The 21907-nt window shown below is 44.2% G+C and overlaps 1 protein-coding gene across 1 annotated transcript in view; it reads left to right on the forward strand.

Moving 5' to 3' along the window:
• Positions 1–4002: 4002 nt before the first annotated feature.
• Positions 4003–21907, forward strand: part of PARP14 (poly(ADP-ribose) polymerase family member 14) — a 32713-nt gene continuing 14808 nt past the window's right edge. Inside the window, exons 1-8 of the mRNA XM_066611847.1 lie at positions 4003–4223; positions 6367–6506; positions 7345–7378; positions 8184–8426; positions 11328–11561; positions 13484–15735; positions 19139–19372; positions 21484–21705. Of these exons, the coding sequence (XP_066467944.1) occupies positions 4040–4223; positions 6367–6506; positions 7345–7378; positions 8184–8426; positions 11328–11561; positions 13484–15735; positions 19139–19372; positions 21484–21705 (3543 nt within the window). The 5' untranslated portion in view covers positions 4003–4039. The remainder of the gene's footprint in view (positions 4224–6366; positions 6507–7344; positions 7379–8183; positions 8427–11327; positions 11562–13483; positions 15736–19138; positions 19373–21483; positions 21706–21907) is intronic.

Consider the following 21907-nt stretch of genomic DNA (forward strand, 5'->3'; position numbering starts at 1 on the left):
CTTTCTGTTCAGTTTTCAGAATGGTGCAATGGTTATTGTCCACCTCAAAATCAGTATCATACAAAAATTTCTTCTCACAGTTAGTTTTCCCTGCTTTCCATGCTGCAGCAAATTGCAGGCCTCAAGTTGTAATTTCTGATGTTTTGCAATGTTTGTTGTCCTCTTGTCTTGGTCTCTACATCCTCTACAATAATCGCCTATTTTAGGAAATTTTCTTGCAGGCAAGAACAATCCCCGATCCATAATGTGGAAAAGCAATGTTGTACTAGGTGGTAGAAACAAACACTTACCTTATTCTAAAAGTGCAATACCCTTAACATTCTCAGCAGCAGAGCTCTATCTTGTGTCTGTGTACTTTAGGAATGAAGTGGTTAATGTATCAGCTGCTAAATATTTCCTCATTTAAACCACACTTATTTAGAAATCAGTGGAAGCTCTCTCATGGTGTCCTTTAAGAGTCATGGTTGATGTGATTTACCAACCACAATAGATATGTTCCCATCTGCATTGGCACAGGATCCTTATTTATCCTGCGGTCTAGTGCAGAGTGTTCATATTGATAGGCCTTTGTGTTTGCAGGAAATAACCTCCAAAGCCAGCCTGTTGATCATCAGCCTTGTAAATCTGAAATAAAGATCAGGCCTTCTTTCTTAAAAATTGTTCTAAATGGGTCTGTCTTCTCTGTTGTTGCACATAAAGATTCATCAAATGTCCTCTAGTTCACTATGCCACACAATTTACAGAAATATCAACAGTGCATCCCTAGCCATGCAGTTCATTTTCATGTGCTTCGCTAGTGTATCTATCTGCAATGGAGTGAAAGTCAATACCATAGCCATTTACACTGTATGAGCATTGCTACACAAATTGCTTCTACAGGTATCCTCAAGGTTTTTATCCTGTGCCGTTTCTGTACATTTCCTTCTATTAAAAGACATTTCTTTGCTAATGTTTCATATTTGCAACAGCAACCAAATGTGTATATCTGTGGGCTGGGCAAAAATGGATTAACCATTGAACCATGAAGCATGCCACACTGGATCTTCCTGAAAACTAGTTAAGCTTTTCTTTGCTCCTGTAAATGTCTGACATGGTTTGTGTCTTAATGCTCTATTCATGATACATATAGGCAACAAGCACCTGATTCCAGTTTCTTAATAACTCAAGCATTTGCTGAATGCTCAAATTTACTCTCTCATAAACCGGGTAAATAATAAAATAAATGATACTGTCATTTCTTTAATGTTTTAATTTATTTGCATATGGTTATCTATTTAAATATGGATCAATCTGAGCACATGATCAAAAGATGTTCATGAGATCTACACCCAAACTACCACTTCTCTCCAGGAGTTATTGCAGGCAGGATACATCTTATTTACCCTTTGTGGAGTTAAGTGCCATCTTGCTATCCATTTATAATGACTTTCCTTTTAGTTCACATTACCTGTAAACTTAGGAATAGCCCAGATTTTGTTTTTTGATTGCTGTGGATAAGGTTTCACTTATTTTTCCAATTGGACTGGTCTGAACATATCTACATTAGCTATACGTTTTACTGGCTATGCCCTTTATGATTTCATATCAGATCTTCAAACTCTGTCATCCCTGGCAGTGATTCATATTTTTTTTAATTGAAAATGGGCCAGATTTGTAGATATTCATTGTGTACAATTATGAGCAACTGAAAACTTGTCCTGATATCAGATTATATTGTTCCTGTGCTGATATGTATCCATAATATCCCTATTATTCACTTTGGTATACTAATAAAATGGCATCAGGAGTGATGATCTTGGAGCTAGTAGTTGTTCATTAAACTTTGGCTAATTTGAATGAAGGACACACGTACAGACATTTTTCTGAACTTTTTCCTGTTTACTGCCATAGTAAACCGTAATGTGGCTTGCATAATATGTTGAGGTCAACAATTTAATGCCCCTTTTAAAAAACGGAATCATATTTTTGTTTGTTTTTAACCTACAAGCTTATAGCAATTTCCTGGATGTTTCCCATTCTAAAGGTTCACTTTAAAAAAACAGCTATTCCTATGCTGTTCAGTAAATGAAACTTCCTCCTTACACCTTCCAGTTTATTATGTACAACCGTTGAACTCTTTTTTTCTCTTCAATTTTGATCCCCCATTTTGCATAATATGCTCTTGGACAGCTTGAACTACTTTCATTTCTTAATTGAAGTTAGTTGAATAAACACTCATCTTACAATGGCTTAGGATGCCTCCCACCATAAGACCTGACTAATATTTGGTGTATTGTATCTATAGTTGATCAAGTCTATGTTCAAGGAATATGCTAAACCAAGCACGCTCAGCTGGTTAAGATATAGTAAAACTCACATAAGCTAAAAGGTTAGTACACACTGCTATAGCACAAACTAAAGGAAAGAATCAGTCCATATAACATCTACTACTTCCTTGAAGGTTTTGTTTAGACATGAGGAAGAATTTTTTCTCTGAAGCTGTCCAGTATTGGACTCTTCTGTCTTCCGCAGTTAGTGGACTATCCCTCATTGGAGGTTTTCATACAGAGGCTAAATGCCTATCTGCCAGGGATGCTATAGCTCAGGGGTGTCAAACTCGTTTCATACCAAGGGCTGAACAGCATTCATGGTACCTGCTGAAGGCCGGAGGTGATGTCATTAGGCAGGAAATGATGTCATTAATCAGGTCATAACCAAAAATAAGCACTTTTTCACTTAGGAACGCATTAGCTGTAAATGGCAGAAGAGAAAATACACAAATTTTGATCATATTTTAAGGTATGGGAGAGCCCAATTTTCATGTGTGCTGTCCTTATAGCAGTAACACCTCAACACTGCTCAGCAGCTGAGAGCCTGAGAGCTGGATAAAAAGCTTCAGTGGGCTGCATCTGGCCCCTGGGCCTTATGTTTGACACCCCTGCTATAGCTGGTGCCAAATATCTGAAAGTCCAATCCTATCCAACTTTCCAGCACTGGTGCAGCTGCAATGCAGCCTTGAGGCAAGGGAACAAATGTTTCCATACCTAGAGGAGGCCACTGCCCCATCACCAAAGGGTGCAGTGCATGCCCCATTGGCATGGCTGCACTGGCACTGGAAAATTGGATAGGATTGGGCCCTGAGTCCTGAAGCTTAGGAAGGATGGCCACTTTTTACATGATAGCTCCATGCAGCTTCTGTATTGTAAAATGTTCAACACTAAAGTGATGGGGTAGAAAGGGGTGCCCTTGGAAATAGGAGGTTGGATTAGATGGGATCCAGCAGGGCTTTCCAAATGTTCTTATGCAGTGGTTCTCACACATTTAGCACTGAGACCAGCTTTTTAGAATGAGAATCTGTCAGGACCGACCAGAAGTGACATCATCAAGCAGGAAAATTTTTTACAATCCTAGGCTACAAGCCTACCCATACTTACCCAGGAGAAGCAAGTCCCAGTGACTATCATTGTTAGAAGAATATACATAGTAGCTTGTTAAAAGTACAGGTCTGTAACATTTCCCCAAATGCAGTCACATGCCATGGTAGCATCAAGTTTAATATCTTAAAAATAAAATATTGAAATGAATGGGGACCCACCCAAAATTGGCTCACCACCCACAGTTTGAGAAACACTGTTCTTATACGTCATACCTTTGAGCAAAGAATGAAGGAGGAGAACACACAAACAAACCCAAAAAGGTGAAATCAAGAGTAGATACAATAAGTTCATAGGAAATATCAAAGGCGTTCTGTAAGGAGTTGTATTTTCTGCCCAGGCCACAGGTGTACACATTTGATCCTTGTTGCGTATATGCAACGTTGGGCAGAAATGGTTTAACCCCTTGGGCTGCCTCCTGGGAGTGGAAGCCTGGAGGGGCATGCTGGGCTGGGTGGGGCTGGCCAGGGTCACACGACCGTTACCGATCCAGGCTGCAGCTGTTCCTGTCCGCCCTTCCCTTTCCCGAAAGGCTGAGCTGATGTAAAAGGAAGCTTCTCTGGTCAAGAAACGAAAGCGAAAGCCCGGACGCTCGGCTGGCTGGGCGGCGGCGGAGAGTGAGCGCGATGGCTGCAGGCGGGGGCGCCTTCCCTGTGCTGGTGGAGGGCGACTGGGGGTGCGCGGACCCCCCCAAAAGCGTGCGCTCCAAGCTGCTCTGCTACTTCCAGAGCCGGAGGAGGTCGGGAGGCGGCGAGTGCGAGATCCAGCTGCGGGCTGGGCGCGTCCTGGTCTGCTTTGCGGAGGAAGAAGGTAGGAGCCGGGAAGCGCCGCTTTGCTTGGGGTATCTTGCTTAAAGGCTGCAGTCCTATGCGTACTTTCCTGGGAGCAAGCCCCATTGAACAGAATGGGACTTACTTCTGAGTAGACCTGCTTAGGATTGGGTTGGAAGGCTGCATCCTATCCGCACTTACCTAGAAGCCCCATTGAACAGAATGGGACTTACTTCTGAGTAAACATGCCTAGGCTTAGGCTCAAAGGCTGCAATTCTGTACACGCTTTCCTGGGAGTAAAACCCATGGAGCAGAATGGTTGCTTCTTCTGAGTAGACATGCATAGGATTGTGCTGTAAAACATCCACCTCGGTGGCAATACAGGGTACTGCGTACTGTATATCTGAGCTTTTCCATAGGCTCCGGAGGATGGAAGTCTGAGTGGGAAAGGGGAGCCCAGTATGGGAAAGGTGTAGCCCCATAGTAACTGGGTAGTAAATCTTGTGCATCTCTTCTCATCTCGGACACTCTTGTAGGAGGTTTGTGGCAGGCTAGCTTTTCACTGTCTGTGATCTGCCTTAAACAGTCTTCCCGCCCCCCCACCCCAGAAGGGGAAAGGATGGCAGTCCTTTTAGACTTCAGTTTTTGCAGTACACAAAGAATAGTGTCATTGGTTGTAAACTGCCCTGGTTTTTTTTTTTTTTTTAGAAAGGATGGGTACAAAATCTTCTGAATAAGTAAATAATTGGAGGTTGGAAAGTACCCTAGGAAAGGTGGCTTTCCTTCCCCCCCCAATCCCTCTTGTACTTCCCCTTGAAAGTCATCTGGTTCCTGATCTTTTGAGTTATCTAAACAAACTTTTAGAGCAAAAGCTTCACTAGGCTTATTTGCTGTCAAGAAATTCTTTTACCAAGGCTGACAAATTTCTACCTGATGCCCACAAACCTGATATTTGATCCTTGTGTTTGGTGAAAACCCTACTGCTTGTGTGAGCAAAGGATTATTACTCACCCTGAAAATATGCCTGCCTCTTATGCCCTGAAGTTATATCACTGAGTGTTTATATCAGCCTTTAGATATAGGCTGATGGGTTCTGAGCTGTCTGTGACAGATCAGGAGAGAGATCTTGGGGTGGTGGTGGACAGGTCAATGAAAGTGTCGACCCAATGTGCGGCGGCAGTGAAGAAGGCCAATTCTATGCTTGGGATCATTAGGAAGGGTATTGAGAACAAAACGGCTAATATTATAATGCCATTGTACAAATCTATGGTAAGGCCACACCTGGAGTATTGTGTCCAGTTGTGGTCGCCACATCTCAAAAAAGACATAGTGGAAAAGGAAAAGGTGCAAAAGAGAGCGACTAAGATGATTACGGGGCTGGGGCACCTTCCTTATGAGGAAAGGCTACGGCGTTTGGGCCTCTTCAGCCTAGAAAAGAGACACCTGAGGGGGGACATGATAGAGACATACAAAATTATGCAGGGGATGGACAGAGTGGATAGGGAGATGCTCTTTACACTCTCACATAATACCAGAACCAGGGGACATCCACTAAAATTGAGTGTTGGGCGGGTTAGGACAGACAAAAGAAAATATTTCTTTACTCAGCGTGTGGTCGGTCTGTGGAACTCCTTGCCACAGGATGTGGTGCTGGCGTCTAGCCTAGACACCTTTAAAAGGGGATTGGACAAGTTTCTGGAGGAAAATTCCATTATGGGGTACAAGCCATGATGTGTATGCGCAACCTCCTGATTTTAGAAATGGGTTATGTCAGAATGCCAGATGCAAGAGAGGGCACCAGGATGAGGTCTCTTGTTATCTGGTGTGCTCCCTGGGGCATTTGGTGGGCCGCTGTGAGATACAGAGAGCTGGACTAGATGGGCCTATGGCCTGATCCGGTGGGGCTGTTCTTATGTTCTTAGTGTTGATGATGATAGCTTAACCAAGATTACAAAAAGGGCCACAAACAGGAACTATTAGCCTGATCTGGTTCCTGCATAATTTTATTGTGTGTTTGTCTTTCCATTTCAACAATGCACAGGACAGCTAATAACATATAGAATTAACCATATGAGGACAGTAAGCATCATGATGTACATTTCTAGGTTTTCCAGGAGCAGTAATACATCACAGTTATAGATCACTATTGTTATAATAATTGCCAAAATGTGTTTCCCTTTCAGCAAGGCAGAGAGTCCTCTCCAAAAAGACTCATGAACTTGACTTGGGTGATGGGAAAAAATTGAAGCTGGTAGTCACACTGCAAGAAACGACAAGTGCAACTGAACAGGATGTGTCTAAAGAAGAGACAATTGCTGGGCAGGTAATTAGGCGGTTTTATTTCACTGTTCATTTGAGGATATTTCTATTTTGCTTTTTTGGCTGTCAAGGCAACTGAGTGCCCAGTCCTATCAAATTTTCCAGCGCCAGTGCAGCTGCAATGCAGCCCCAAGGTAAGGTAACAAATATTCTTTAAGGAGGCCTCTGTGATTGTATTCCCACCACAGGATGCAGTGCATGCCACATTGGCACGGCCGCACCGGCACTGGAAAATTAGATATGATTGGGCTCTGATTTGGTTCACAGTTAGCTAAAAGAAAATAACATAGCAGCCAAAATACAAACAACACATTTAAAGGGCAGCATAAAACCAAACACCACAATGGAGAAGCCCCAGCTAAACAACATCAGCACCACTCTTGAACATTACTTTTCTGTAACAGTTGAAAAGTTTGGTCTTATATCACTTGAAAGACTGTAAATTAAATGCCAACTGAGCCTTCATGGGGAGAGCATACCACAAGGTCAGTGCCATCACCAAAAAGACCCTGCTTCTAGCAGATGCTCACTGTGTCTCTGAAGGCAAAGATGCCAATAGCAAGCTCTGAGATAATTATTGGAGCATAGTGGGAGACACCTATGGAAGGAGGCAGATGTTATTTAGGTCTCAAACTATTTAGGGCTCTGAGGGCACAATCCTAACCAGGTTTACTCAGAAGTAAGTCCTATTTTGTTCAATGGGACTTACTCCCGGGAAAGTAAGGTTAGGATTGCAGCCTAAAGGTCATAGCCTTTCACCTCATAGACTCCAGAGCTCCAATACCGATATCAGTGGAGTTGTCAAGCAATTAATTACCATTCTGTTGTGGTTTTATTTTTAGGTTCCCAAGCAAGACGACCAGCCAAAGAAGATGGGTATGGTGGCTCCCATTCTATTTTTGACCCAGTTGTCGTATATCTTTTTGGGAAAAATGACATTTTAAGTGTGGAAGCCTTTGTTGTCAACACAGATTATTTGTTTAGGCAACCCAGTTGCATGTCTGTCTGAGAAGCAGATGGTCTCTCTAGACACAAGAAGCAAGCCCACTCTGAATCCCCCTTTCCAGAGGAGGCAAGACAAGTAGGCTATTTCTGAGGGTATAGCATTGCTATCTTTAGTCCAGGACTATCACTGATCTGCTCTGTCCAGCAAAGAGAGGGGACAATCATACTGAAGGAAGACTAACTGTGAGCTAAACTGGATGTGAGAGTTTGCCCTCTTAAAAAATAAGAGTGGGAGGGGGAAAATCAGTTAGGACTATGGCAGTGTTTTCTAATGCCTTGTTCACAGGCTGTTTTTCCTGGTTAGAATATAAAAATTCTAGCATTATCAGATACGAAGGGGGACTCAGAGTGCCTATACCTTTAACTATTGTATAGAAGAGGGAATGTTGGCAGGTGCAGTTCAACATAGAAGTTTAAAAAGCTGCAGCTGCCAAAATTCCCTCTTCTGTACAATGGTTAAAGGTATAGGCACTCTATCAGATACAAAGATACAAACCCTAAGTAATTTGAGCTCCTATCTGATTTTCTACGATTTTTGCTGAAAGGAGGATGTAGATTAAGTTTAAAGTTTGAAAAAGAATATTCATCATCGCACTGATTTGGATACAATATACTGAAATATATTGACTGGAACACCAAATAGGCAAATCTTTTATTTATGTTTTTGTCAAATTAGATGTGCAGAAGGACTTACAAAATGAAAACATCACAGTACGAAGCAGGTCAACTGGTGAAATTCCACAGCACAACTTGCAAGCATCCTCTCTTATTGTTCTTGAAAATGTAGCAGAATCTATTACCCATGAGATGTTAACTCTGCTGGTGGAGCCTATTGCAGATCTTTCTGCAGAAAGCGACTTCCAAATTGAACTGATAAGTGAGAAAAATGTTGCAGTGATAACATTTCAGCGAAATACTGGTGAGAAATGTCAACTTAATATATTGCTTAAATTGTCACTCAAATGTTAAATATTTTACTTTGGGAAGAATAGTGAGCAGAGTGCCTACTTACTTGTATGTGTATGAAAGCAACCCCAAAAAGTAAATTATTGGACAAGTTGCCACAGGTTGCCTCCCAAGCTGCCATTTTGCAACAAACTCTACACTTCCAAACCTGTCCAGTAGGTGAGATGATGCAGGTTGTGTCAGTGGCAGGTGTGTGTGTGTGTGGGGGGGGGGTTCAAGGTGCCCTTCACCCTGAGTCTTCCACTATCACTGTCTCCATCCAGCCTGTCTCAGATGCAACCTGTACTGATTAACTTTCCACGTGCTAAAAGTGGATCACCCACCTCCTTACCTTTCTCCTTGCATGGTTTCTTCAAACATGAAAGTGCAGGACTTCTGGCTTGATTTAGAAGAACTGTGTGAACAAAGGAGCACCTTCATTTTCATGGTTCCTTTAAATCAAATTGGAGGTCCTGCACTTCTGCAACTGAAGAAACTGCACCAAGAGCAGGATGATGCACTTTCCATTTGCTTTTCCATTCTGGTTGCACAGCTGGTATTTGTACTAGTGGCTCTCAAGGCTCTGGCAAAAAAAAGTAATTCTCGGAAGCCTTAATTCTGCCCACCTCTCTTTTAAGACAATCCTCATTAAAATTGCTTGAAGTTTTAATTCAAAGTGCTGGTCAGGAATGTGCTGGTCTAGGAGGAACTCTAGAAAAAGATTTAGGGCCCAATCCAGACCTGATGATGGGCCAGCACAAGTCCCTTCTGCCAGCTGTAAAACACTTTTGTGCCACTTATTGATAGGGAGGCTGGACCAAGCCCCGCGGGGCTGGCACATACAGTAAGCCTGCATTGGCTAGTTCAGGTTGAAGTGGGGGTGGGGGGGAGAGAGGTGTTCCACGGCAGGGGGAGGGTGGGTGGTGAACAGGTAGCAGAGATTGGGGGTGGGGCCAGGATCCAGCACTTGTACCAGATTCTAACTCTGGTCTTGGGTGGCCCTGAGCAGTTCCAGGCTGCTCAGAATTGCACCACCTCTTGAGGTGGCACAGGGGAATGCATTCCTCTTGCCCCTGGCAGAGCCACAACTGGCCCCAGTCCCACTCTGGATACGAGACAGGCCGAACTCCTGCACTTCTAGTTAGGGAAGGATTGGGCTGTTGATTGTTTATAGAGGATAGTATTCAGTGCACAGTTGCTTTCCATATTTAATTGCTTTATAACTGCAGATTCTGTTGATTTCATTCCTTCTAATTCTGTGACGCTCAGTTCACTCTTATTAGCCTCAGTTAAAGGCTTGCCTGAATCCTGATCATTTGCCATGTGTTGGGTTGTGTAGTTTAAGCTACTCTCATACCTGCTTGCCTCTTAAGCTGCACACAGAGGCGCTTCAGGTGCCAGGTAAAGATCTTTCCGCTTGCCCAGGCTTTTAATGATTGTGATGTTTTACTGTGTTTGATGTTTAATTACTATTTTTGCTGTTGCAACTGCTGCTTTTGTTATGATGTTTTGGATTAGATGAGATCGTGCTTTAAGCTGTCATTAAATTTTGTGATTTGTTTTTTAAACATTGTTTGAGCCAGGGGTGTCATATGCATTTCATATGTGCCACATCACAGCTTAGCAGCTCTGAGGTACTCTGTGAATTGGTGCCTCAGCAGAAGCAGCACCACTGAAAAGGTGACCCAGGTGACAGTTGGGTTCTCCCAGTGCATTGGCTGTATCTCCCTCTCTCCCCCATCTTGGTCTAGGTTTGAGCACCCCTGCTCTAGGAGGTATCAGAGGTTGACCATGTGCCACAGTGGCCTTGGGGTAGCAATGTGGGCCCACCAGCACCTGATCAGACTCTTGCAGGCTTTGAAAGGAGTGCAGGATGAGAAGAAGGAATGGATAGAAACGGTCTCATTATTCCCTACCTACAAGAGGTGAGCTTTGAGTGAAGACTCCTCTTTCTTGCCCTGCACCCTCTTCAAAACCTGCAGTGCTTAGAATGGTAGCATCCACTGACTGCTCATTTTTCTCCAGTAGAAAGGCAGGCAGAAGAAGGAGCTGCTACTCAGTTCTCTCCACCACAAGGTAATTTCCCTCCCCATGGTTAGAAGTTGCTCACATGTGCTGAAAACCCCCTTAGACCAGAAGTGAGACCTGGTTGATGCTGCTTGCACTGCCTCATGTATCTTGCTCAGAAGTGCAAATGATCATGAACCAAAAATGAAGAGATCCAAGGAGACAAGGGGTGAATGTTGAAGGCATGGTGTGCACATACCCTGAAAACAACCAAGATGCTTCTGAAAGGTCATTAGAAAGGCATGGAGGCATTGATCATCTGTTTTTTTTTGTCCACAGCAACCAATAATAATAATATAATATACAGTATTTATATACCGCCTTTCTTGGTCTTTAATCAAGACTTTATTCAAGGCGGTTTACACAGGCAGGCTTATTAAATCCACGCAGGGATTTTTACAAATTGAAAGAAGGTTCTCTCTTTCAAGAACCACCACATTCAAGATGTTACACTCCGATCTGGTTTAACATTCTGGCCTCCATCCTCCCACGCTCCGAGCAGATGGAACAGCTCAGCTGCAGCTTGCTGGCTGCTTCAAGGTCGCACGGTGCCGGTGGCCTCGAACTGGCGACCTTGTGGATGTTAATCTTCAGGCAAATGGAGGCTCTACCCTCTAGACCAGACCTCCTGCCCTAATCAGAAGTTTGCTGTTCCTAAATATGGAGGTTTTATTAAATTTTCGTGAATACCGACCACTGGTGGTTGTTCTGTCCTCTGTGCACATATACGAAAATTGTAATTTAATCTGTGAATGGTCAAGAGTTTTTTCTTTTCTTCTTAAAGACATCTCTTACTTCCTGTTTTCAGATGCTGCAAACTTTCTCGACAGATGTGTCCAGAATCGCAGGTTTACAGAATACAGAATTACTGCCAGGCCTCTTGAATTGACAAAGATGATCAAAGTTGAAAATATTCCTACTGATGCAAAAGAAGATTATATCACTCTGTATTTTGAAAATCCAAATCACGGAGGAGGAGAAGTGTCTAATATTCAAATGTTGCCTGAAAAGTCTGCTATCATAACTTTTTGTGACCACAAAGGTAATATTATCTATTTTTTGGGATGTCCTTTAAAAGATAGTTGAGAGAGAGGTGGCTTGATTGAAGAATAGAAGTATTTGTCAAGCACATCGAATCATCTGTCCTTGCACCAGCAAGCCAGAGGAAGGCTGTGTTGCCCAAATGAACTGTCAGGATCATGATGGAGATGGAAGCAGTAGCTCCAAACCAGTGACCATAGTGCAGGCCCGCAAAATGTGTAATCCTCCAAGCTGAACACATTCCTCCAGGATATGCTGATTACCTAGCAACAGCTCTTTCTGCAGGAGATGGTTTCTGGCTGAAGATGAATTCCAGAGTTGTTTCTCATTGGAGTCCTTCCTCAGCCCTTTTTAGTCTGGACTTTGCCTACTCTCTCACCTGATTAGCCAGAGCATTAGGTTTATTTTGTAATGCAGAAGTGTTTTCTCTTATGCTGTGGTATGAAAAAGTCAAGTGCTTCCTTCAGATCTTAGAAAAAATAAAATTCTAGCATATAAGGCTAAAAGCATATTAAGATAAAACAGTTTGTTTTTGACTTAATATTTCTGAACTCAAGAGATGTGAAACTCAAAAAGTTCAGAATTCTCTAAACCAGCATTCTGCAGTTGGACTGAATCATGAAGATTTTGCAAAATGGCCCTCATTTATTTTCAGTTGAATCAATGACACTGCATTAGTTCAAATTAATGTGGTTTGCCATTGAAAGCTTACTGAACCATTTGTATTTAAAATGAGGATGAAAGTTGAGAAAAAAATTGGGACACAAACATTTAGGAGAAACATTATGTTCTCAGGGCAGACTGTGAACTAATCACACAAACTCAGGAGAAGGCTCAAGGGGAAGCATCCTCAAACATCCAGTTTTGTGCTGCATGACCAAAAATATGGCTGTAGGCAGAGGCAATCCTGGGCTTTCTCGTGCCTGGGGCCACCTCTGATTTGGCCGTGCCCCCCACCTGTGACCCGGAAGTAATTGCAGTGAAGTCATCGTCACTGCAGTTACTTCCATGCGGCTGTCCCCTCCATTCTCTCTTTGAAAGAGGCAGGCCAGGCTCTGATGGAACCTTTTGCACTGCTTCTAAGTGGTGCACAAGGTTCCACTGGAGTGTTCTGGCGCCGCTGGAAGCGGTGCCCTGAACAGAGAAGAGCGCTGCTTTCAGTGGCCCCAGTGTGCTTCAGTGGAGCCTTTCACACTGCTTAGTGGTGCAAAAGGCTCTGTCGCAGCCAGGGAAGTGGCATGCATCTCCTCAAAGGAGGGGTGCACAGTTTCCTGCCGTGGCTGAGGGCCGTCCCTCTCTTCCCTTTTCTTTCAAGGGGAGGAGAGGGGGGATGACCTCAGATGTGGCCTGAAACCATGTGGAGAGTGGCTGCAGGAGTAGTTCCCAGCTGACTAGAGGGCTGTCCCCCCCCTTTGAAAGAAAGGGGAGGGGAGAGGCAGTCCTCAGAGAGGCACAGAACCACTCCTGGTGTGCTTCTGCTTGGGAGTCCCTTTCCTGTCCTCTGGAGGAGAGGGCTGCTTAGAGTGCAGGAATTGCAGCTCCCAGTGCGCTGATGTTCTAGGACTTCTTTCATCTCCTCCTATGAAGGGGGGGTGGCCCAGTCTGGCGCTGAATTGGTGCCAGAGAGGCAGCACCTTGCAGCCTCTCAGGCAGTGATTATGAGCTATCCCCTCCATCAGGTTTTTTTTTAAGTGAAAGAAGCTGGTGGAGCTGCCGAATTGTTTTGCTTTAAAAGAAAAAGACAAACAGGCTCGTGGGGGGGTGAGGCTGACGGGGGTGCTCCTGGAGGGGTGGAACCCAGGGCATTTGCCCCTCTTGACCCCCGCTAGGTTCGCCACTGGCTGTAGGGATTTCTAGTGTTTCCTCCTGGTCTTCTGATTGAATTTTCTGAATATTTATTGTGCTTTGTTTCAATGATTTTAGATGTGCAGGCAATACTGGGCAAGCGGCATTCTTTTTGTCAGCAACCCATTCTGGTTTATCCATACTACATTTCCTTGGATATAGTTCTGTATGGAAAGGAGAGGCCACGTATTAAGATGCCGGAGCCGTTCAAAATCCCTTTAGAGCCTCCTGTATGGCAGTTTCTACAGACACAAGACAGACTTCTCCAAGAAATAGATCTGGAAATGTCAAAGAGTTACTGTGAGCTAACCTGGCCCCAAATTAAGTGCGAACATCCTGAAGTCACAATGCACCCATCAGTTGCTTTATCTGAACAAGGAAGGTCTGGGCTGAAATTGATCAAGGACTGGAAAACTAAAGCTTCTTCAGAGTTTGTGTGCATCATGTCAAAGTTCAAGACTGCTGTCTGTAAAATAATCCCAGAAGCCTGGGAAGCCGTTAAAAATACTTTGATAAAGGATAAAGTTTTGGCCATTCCTGATCTTTCCAAAGAAACCGTTGTCCTAGCTGGTTTTGTCTTCAGTGTGGATAATGTAAAGCAACATGTAGACAGTTTGACCAAAGAAGCACAAAGAGCAAAGGAAACCATAGAAGAGATATTGTCTGTTGCCCCGGGAAAACATGCAGTCTTGCATCGCCTTTTGCTAGAAAAGAACGTCTATAAACTGAATCCAGGCCTTGTGTTGTCTTATGACGCTTCAGCAAAGCTGATGAAGCTGCATGGAATGCCTGCAGAAGTGTATAAAATGAAAAGTGACCTGCTGGAGAAATTACATGATATGGTGGAGAAAAAAGTTGATGTTCATCCTCACATTTTGCAATTCTTACAGCATGCAGATGGCAAAAAGGTATCGGTGGCCATATTTGGCTCAAATAAAATTAATGCTGCCTATGAACTTACGCATGAGTCTGTAGTGTTGGTAGGGCATTCCCCTGAAGGTTTCTTGAAAGCAGAAGAACAGATGAAGAAAGGCTTGGATCATAAATGCATTGCTCTGGAGGACCAGGAAATCATCAAGAAGAAGGAATGGAAGGAGCTAACACAGCAATTACAGAGGAGGTACAATTCTGCTGAAAATTCTGTAATTATTGATGACTGTCTTGTTTTGGGAGAAGATGCTAAAGTGCACATAGCTGGTTATACAAAGACGGTAGCAGATGTTTTTCCGAAGCTTTCAGATTTTGTTAATAGAAACACCTACATGCGGAAAGTAATGTCTGCAAAATCCATAGGTGTTGTGCAGTATATGAAGAAGGAAAACAGTAATGCATTGGATGGCTTTAGGAAAAGAGGTCTGAACATTGAGTTTGGTCAGCCGGCTACATGCAAGAACGTTATCCTAAGTGGACCTAAAGAGGAAGTGTTGAAGGCAGCTACCGAGGTGGAGCAGATGCTGTCTTCAGTGTATTCTGTTTGTGTGTCATTTGATAAACCAGGAGTCAAAGCCTTTTTCAAAATCCGAGCAAAGACTTACATTATTGAAGCAAAAGAAGTCTATAACTGTTTGCTCAGACTGCAGGAAGATGCAGAAGATAGTGGAGAAATGAATGAAAGAATTGGGCACCCGTGTGCTGAAATAAAGTTGAAAGATGGTGTTGTAGTAGAAGTTCATAAGGGAGACCTGACCCGTTATCCAGTCGATGTTGTGGTCAATGCATCAAATGAAGACCTGAAGCACATTGGTGGCCTTGCAGATGCGCTGTCGAGAGCGGCTGGCCCACAGCTTCAAAGAGAATGTGATGACCTGATAAGGAAGCATGGCAGGTTAAAGCCAGGTCGTGCAATTATCACACATGCTTGGAACCTTCCATGTAAACAGGTGATTCATGCAGTGGGACCAAGGTGGGACAAATCTGAAAAAGAAAAATGTGTACTATTGTTAAAGAAAGCTGTGCGGGAATGCTTAAAGCTGGCAGAAACCTACAATCATGGTTCTATAGCCATCCCTGCTGTGAGCTCTGGGATTTTTGGCTTTCCACTAAATGAGTGTGCCCACTCGATCGTAACAGCCATCAAGGAAGCCTTAGAAGAATCTTCTGAGAGTGGCAGCTTGCAACGAATATGCCTTGTGGATGTAGCAGACAATACAGTTCAGGCTTTCACGGATGCCTTGAATAAAGTATTCAGAAGTGAACCACCCCAGTCCACATTTCCAGATCCTTCCCCAATGGTTGAACACTCCGAAGATGTTAGAGAAAGTCTTCAGACTGTGACTTTTTCTGGAGGCCTGAAACTCATACTTCAGCACAAAGGAATTGAAGATGCTACGGTAAGCATATACATTTACATACGATTCATTTTCAGATACAAGTAGATTTTATGCTTCCCTTGTTGAAGGATACATTTGACATTACTATAAATTTTAATAGTCCTACTACAAATTCCATATTTCACATTGAGGGTAGATTAAAAGAATATACTTGTGTTTTTGTGATTAACCAAAATCTTATTATGTTGACTAGCTGATTCCAAGGCTGTTATCCATAGAGAGCTTTCTCAGTATCGGAGATGTGCTCCATAATGTTTGCTTTAGAACAGTGGTTCCCAACCTTTTGGAGCTCAGGGACCACTAAGGCAAAATTTGGAGACGGCAGGGACCACATGCAACCCCCCCTCGCACAAAAAAAATACAATTAAATTTGTAATACATAAGAAGATTATTAATTAATGTGATGGTTGTGCTTGCATTTGCTTCACTAGCTGTGAAAATCTTGGGTTTACATGGAGTACATGGAACACAAAATAATTTTCCCCCCAACTCAGAGGTTTTCACACCCACCCAAATCAATCCAGTCTCTTTTCCCCCACGCCAGACCACATTACGCACAGCCCTTGCCTCTTTTAAGTGTGGAAAAACACCTCAAAAAGGGAGAGGGTAAGCACAAGGGGATTATAGACAAGTCATGCAAGGTAGTTAAATGAGCCAACAGAAAGCACACACATCCCTGCACAGTTCCTTTTGTCACATAGCCCTGGCCCTGCTCCCCCCCATTTGTGAGTCCAGAGTCCTTAGGAAAGTGTTCAACACAATTTAGGCAGGTTGGTCCTGAAGGAGAAGCACCAACTCAGAGCAACATCTCAGAATGGCTGCTGCATGTCTCAGGAAGAAAAGTCCTTTTGGTGTGCACTGCGAGGTCTTTGGGGGGGGGGGAAAAGCCTCTCTTCACTTCCTGTTCTAATTGCTGTCGTGCTCTAGCTGTGGACTACTTTGTTTAGAGTGAAGAGAGTGTGAGCAAGCCTATAGGTAGGCTGCAGCCACAAAACAGCAGCTGCCTACTCTGCCATTAGTCTGTGGAACTCCTTGCTCCAAGATGTGGTGATGGTGTCTAGACTAGATGCCTTTAAAAGGGGATTGGAGAAATTTCTGGAGAAGTCCATCACAGCCACAGTGTGACTAACAGCCCCATTCTAGGCATGTCTCCTCAGAAGTAAGTCCCATTATAGTCAATGGGGCTTACTCCAAGGTAAGCATGCATAGGATTGCAATCTGAGGAGATAGGGGAACTGGCCAAGTGTGGGGTGGGGGAGGGCTCCCCATGGACAAAGCTGCTGCTGCTCTCTGAGGAGGACGAGTCAGGGGTTACACCTGCTGTACTTGGCTACGGTGGTGCCTGTTCTGCAACTTCTGGGATTGCTTCTCCCCAGGTGGGCAGCTTGCAGTAAGACAGCAGAGATGCTGCCTGTTTCCCTCTCCAAAAGGAGTGCTAAAACCTGGTTGCCTGGACCCCTTGCTCCACCCCAGGTGTTAGAAGAGCACATCCAGGGGGCCCAATCCTGCCAGCTGGGGAGGGGGTACCAGGGATGGGGGTTGAGCATATTGTTTCTCCCCTCTCCTGCTGCCACACTGCCTCCAACTCCCTTCCTCTGTGTTTCCTGGCCAGCTGGAGTCCGGACTCCCAGGGAAATCATATTCAGAGTAACCCACTCCCAGGGAAACTCCCCCAGCCAACCAGTGATGCCTTTGGGAGCCTGCTCCTCCTCCTCCTCATTATTCCCATTCCTCCCCCTTCTCAGGCCCCTCTCCTCCTCCTCTGGCCCCCCTCATCCTCTGCCCACCCGCAAGAGGGACTTCCTAGACTGGCTGGAGTCCTGATCTGACTCCTGAGAAACCAGGCTGCCAGGGCTCACCTGAAGGCACAGGGTCAAGGAATGGAGACAGTGGGCGGCAGGGCACCTCTCCTCTGTATGCAACTGAGCCACGAGGCTACACAAATGCACTCGCACCTTACAAGCCACCTGCGCTTCACTTTTTTGCTTGTCTGTCGCAGACAAGGAGGCAAGGGAGGTGGAGGGGGGAGGCAGGAGAGGCTAGGCTCTGAGCTGCTCTGATTGGCTGCTGGCACTGAAGAGGCTTTTTTCTTCCTGGAAGGACATTTTTTTCTTTTTTCACCAGAGACTTCACGGACCACGGGGGGGGGGGCGCTGCGAACCACCAGTGGTCCGTGGACCACGGGTTGGGAACTCTAGCTTTAGAAAGAGGTACCTTTCTTGGCCTGTTTTCACACATTGCTTTAGGAACATGTTGACCTGTACGGAAAAGTTACATGGGGTTGTTTCCTAAGTTGCATGAATGGAAGGTGTCTCTGCCTGGTTTGTGCTGATTCCCCTCATCCCTGTACCTCATACCATTTTGAAGGGTCCCCCAGTTCTCAAGAGCTGCTCTGGGGAGTAGAGGGTGGGGGACTTTATTACAAACTTTTCAGTCTATAGTGTTTTAGTTATGTTTCTCTCACACATACAAATAAAGATGGATAGGAAATTATTTTTTTCTAGTTTCTCTGCAGTTTCCTTGTACCCTTCTCTATACTTTTCAGTACCCTTTTTATAACTTTGACAAGTTGTCAAGTGCCAGTAACGTTGCTGATCTGGTTGGTTTCCTGTTTCTGATTGTGATCCTTTCCTCCACCAGCCCTTGCCATGAGGCACTATGGGTCCATTAATGAGATGGATGAGAAGGATAATGCCAGCTGACTTAGTGTGCAGTGCCTCCAGCCAACTATCTTCTGTTTCTCCTAGCAATGGAGTGGAATTATCAGTTGGCAAAACTGTTCAAAGAGAGAGCTTAGGAATCTGTAGGATAGTGTAGGATAATGGATAGTAGGATAATGTCAGTGTAAAGTATCGCATAAGTTTTAAACTGCCTTCCATCTCCTGTTGTAGTCTTTGTAATGTTGATGGAGAAGTAGTGATACAAAAAATATTCAACAGGTGTAGTCGCATTCCTGCTCCCTCTGACCCCTATGTATGTTTGCACGGCTGTGCACTGTTAAGGGGAGATGTCAAACGTTTCATTCAGAGGGCCAAAGTTAGCATTCATGGTGCCTGCTGAGGGCTGGAAGTGACATCATTAAGCAGAAAGTGACATCATTAAGCAGATGATGGCCAGAAATAAGCACTTTGTTCTCACATAGAAACTCATTAGCTGCAAATGACAAGAGAAAATGTGCAAATCTTGTTCATAATTTTCAAGATATGAGAGAATCCAGTTATTTACATTGGGAGAGCCCAATTGTAATGGGAGGCAGATATACTGCGGCTCACTGGGCCTTATGTTTGGCATCCCTGGGCATCCTTTGTTCCTAAGAATATTCTGCAGTTAGCAATCCAATTGACTTTCAGCCAGTTTATGTTTTGTTATATGTAGTCTGACTTGAAGATTGTTTCTGTTTCAGACGGACGTCGTTGTAAGCACCATTGGCACTAATCTGAAGCTCGGTGCCGGCCCACTTTCTAAAGCTCTCCTGCAGAAGGCTGGACCAAAGCTCCAAGCTGAGTTTGATCAAGCAATCCAGGGATCAGGAGTTCAGGCTGGCTCTGTGGTCCAAACTGGTGGACATGATCTGCCCTGTAGGTTTGTGCTCCATGCTGTTCTTCCTTCATGGGATGGAAAAGGAAATGCCATGAAGGTAATTCTCTGTTTCACTTTCTAAAGAGCATTAGTTCTGTTGGAACACTAACCTCATGAGTCACAAAGAAGGATGTGTTGTTGTTGAAGAATAATGATTAGGAGGAGGGATGCAATAACCATTCTATGCCCAGTGGGCTGGATTCAGAATTGTTTCCTTTACTCTCATTGGTGGCTGTTCCTTGTGCTTTCACGTAACAGCTGTTTCCAGGGCATAGTTTGAGGACACATGGTACAGCCACTTTGCTGAAGCTAAGCAGTCTATGCCTGATCCATTTTTGAATGGTTGACTGCCTGGGAAATGCTAAAGTTCCATGTAGAACAGGGTTCTCCATACCCTGTCCTGCTGGCCAGATCTGGTACACGGCTGGATCAATCCTGAGTGAGTGGAACACTCTATTCTGCTGGGGAGATTTCCTACCATGCTGCTGATCTCCCCCAAACTGAGCGCTGGCCAGTTGCTTCCAGGTCAGTTGCCCCAGCAGGCTTTGTGCCCAGATTTCTGGGCAGATGCAGCCGGCCCCCAAGCAGTTCGGGGGAGATTGACATCACAGTAGGGAGGCTCCCCAGCAGAACTGAGTGTTCTGTTTGTGTCAGGGAAGCCTTTCTTGGAATACAGTGGTGGAGACCGCTGATGTAGAGGAAAGGTGAGATCTAATATAATAGTGCAGTGATTGACTTCAGTCTTATGTCACCCGCTTTCCTTTTTAAAACATGTGATCCACTAATGTTTCTTTTGATACTGTACTTACAAAGGAAGAGCATGTACTAGGATCTTTAAATAGTTAAGGCATAACTCATCTGGGTTAATCCTAGTTATGCACTTTTCCTTGACAAATGCCTTCCTGGAGCAAGCCAAGATGCATCTTACCCGTGATTCTGTGCAAGGATCCCGTCAGCCTGCAGGCACTAGGTGGTCTACCAGAACACACTCCTGTCCAATTTTCCAGTGTCAATGCAGCAGCAGTATAGTCCCAAGTTAAATGAAAAATGTTGCCTTACCTTGAGTTGGCCTCTGTGACTGCCCCGCCACCCCGGAATGCAGCATATGCTTCATTGACACGGTTACATCTATCACGGTCACGGCTGGAAAGTTGGATAGAATTTGAGCCTCAGTATTCCCCACCCTGTAAATCATGCTTTTTGCCCAATCCTGCTGCAGCATACAGCTGGGAGTGCAGAAAATGTTGAAAGAAGAGATGGGTATCTTTTTCTTTAGGACCCCATGCTGTCCCTGGGAAGCCTGCACACTCCTTGCTATGTTCTGTCAACTGTGTAGAAGAAAAGTGCTGGCTAGAGTACACTGTTCATGGTATTGCAAGGTTCAGAAAGGTGGAAACTGTCTATCCAGGCTCCTAAAGTCCTGTCCGGTTATTCAGAAGAAAAGGATGTGAGGCAGGTTTTCTGGGGCTGCCCTGATTTGCTATGTAGGCGGGAAATCATACCAAAGGCTCTACCCAAGCCAAAGCTTCCCTGCTTATGGAATACAGGGAAGTCTTCGCATCTCCCAGGCATACAGGGAAGTTTTGATGGATGGTGTTTGTGTTTTTACACTGGAGAACATTCACCCATGTGCTACTCCAGTCCATTTGTGTTCTGAAGTGTTACAGCCCCAGGGGAGTTTCTTCTGTATATGCAGAATATCTCTGAAGGCTAAGCTAGATGTAATGGGGCAATCATGCATTTTCTTCACAATCCTTGACCTTCCCTGTCTTGCTTTGTTGCACACATGCAGTTTTTTCTCAAACTGTTGTAACTTCAAAACAGGGCTGTGAAGAAAAGTATTTGTCACACAGTGAGACAAGGCCAGTGAGGGGGCAGAATTTAGCTTCCATTAGAAAATGCATTCTTTTTTGTGTAAAGAAAAAAACCCTCCTCAAAAGCCAGTCCCTTTTTCTTTGTTTCATATGTACAGAGGGGAGATGTGAATAAACCACATATGACCGCCCTGGCATGTCTAGTTTAACCTTGAATTAAAGCTATTTGCACATGTCCTTTCTGCGGTATTGATGCGCTCTCAATAATAAAACAGGTGAGTGGAAAAAAGACAGAGGACATTATTCTGGCCTTAATGGATTTAACACTTGTAGATATCTGCTATATATTTTACAGAAGCTTAAAGACATTATGAGAGAATGCCTGGAAAGAATGGAAGAGCTGGCTTTAAGTTCTGTCGCATTCCCAGCCATTGGGGCAGGCGGGTTCTCCTTTCCAGCCATTGAAGTTGCTAAAGTGATGTTTGAGGAAGTACTTCAGTTCAGTAGCAAGAAGAATTTGATGTCTCTTCAGGAAGTTCATTTTATCTTGCACCCACAAAATAAAAAAAATATAGAGGTAATTTAACACTTTTTCATAAATTGTTCAGAGTATTAATTAGGAACCTGATTTAATAAAAGCCTCCTCTTTCATAAGAGAATTGTGGGGGTCTTTTCGGGAGGGGGAGGAAGTTACAGTTACAGATGCTGTTCATAAGAGAAGTGCTGTTGGCACCTGTATGCTCAGTTTAGGTAACAGAACAGAAACTTCACTCAATTCA

Source organism: Tiliqua scincoides, chromosome 1, assembly GCF_035046505.1.
Source record: "Tiliqua scincoides isolate rTilSci1 chromosome 1, rTilSci1.hap2, whole genome shotgun sequence".
NCBI classification, from domain to species: Eukaryota; Metazoa; Chordata; class Lepidosauria; order Squamata; family Scincidae; genus Tiliqua; species Tiliqua scincoides.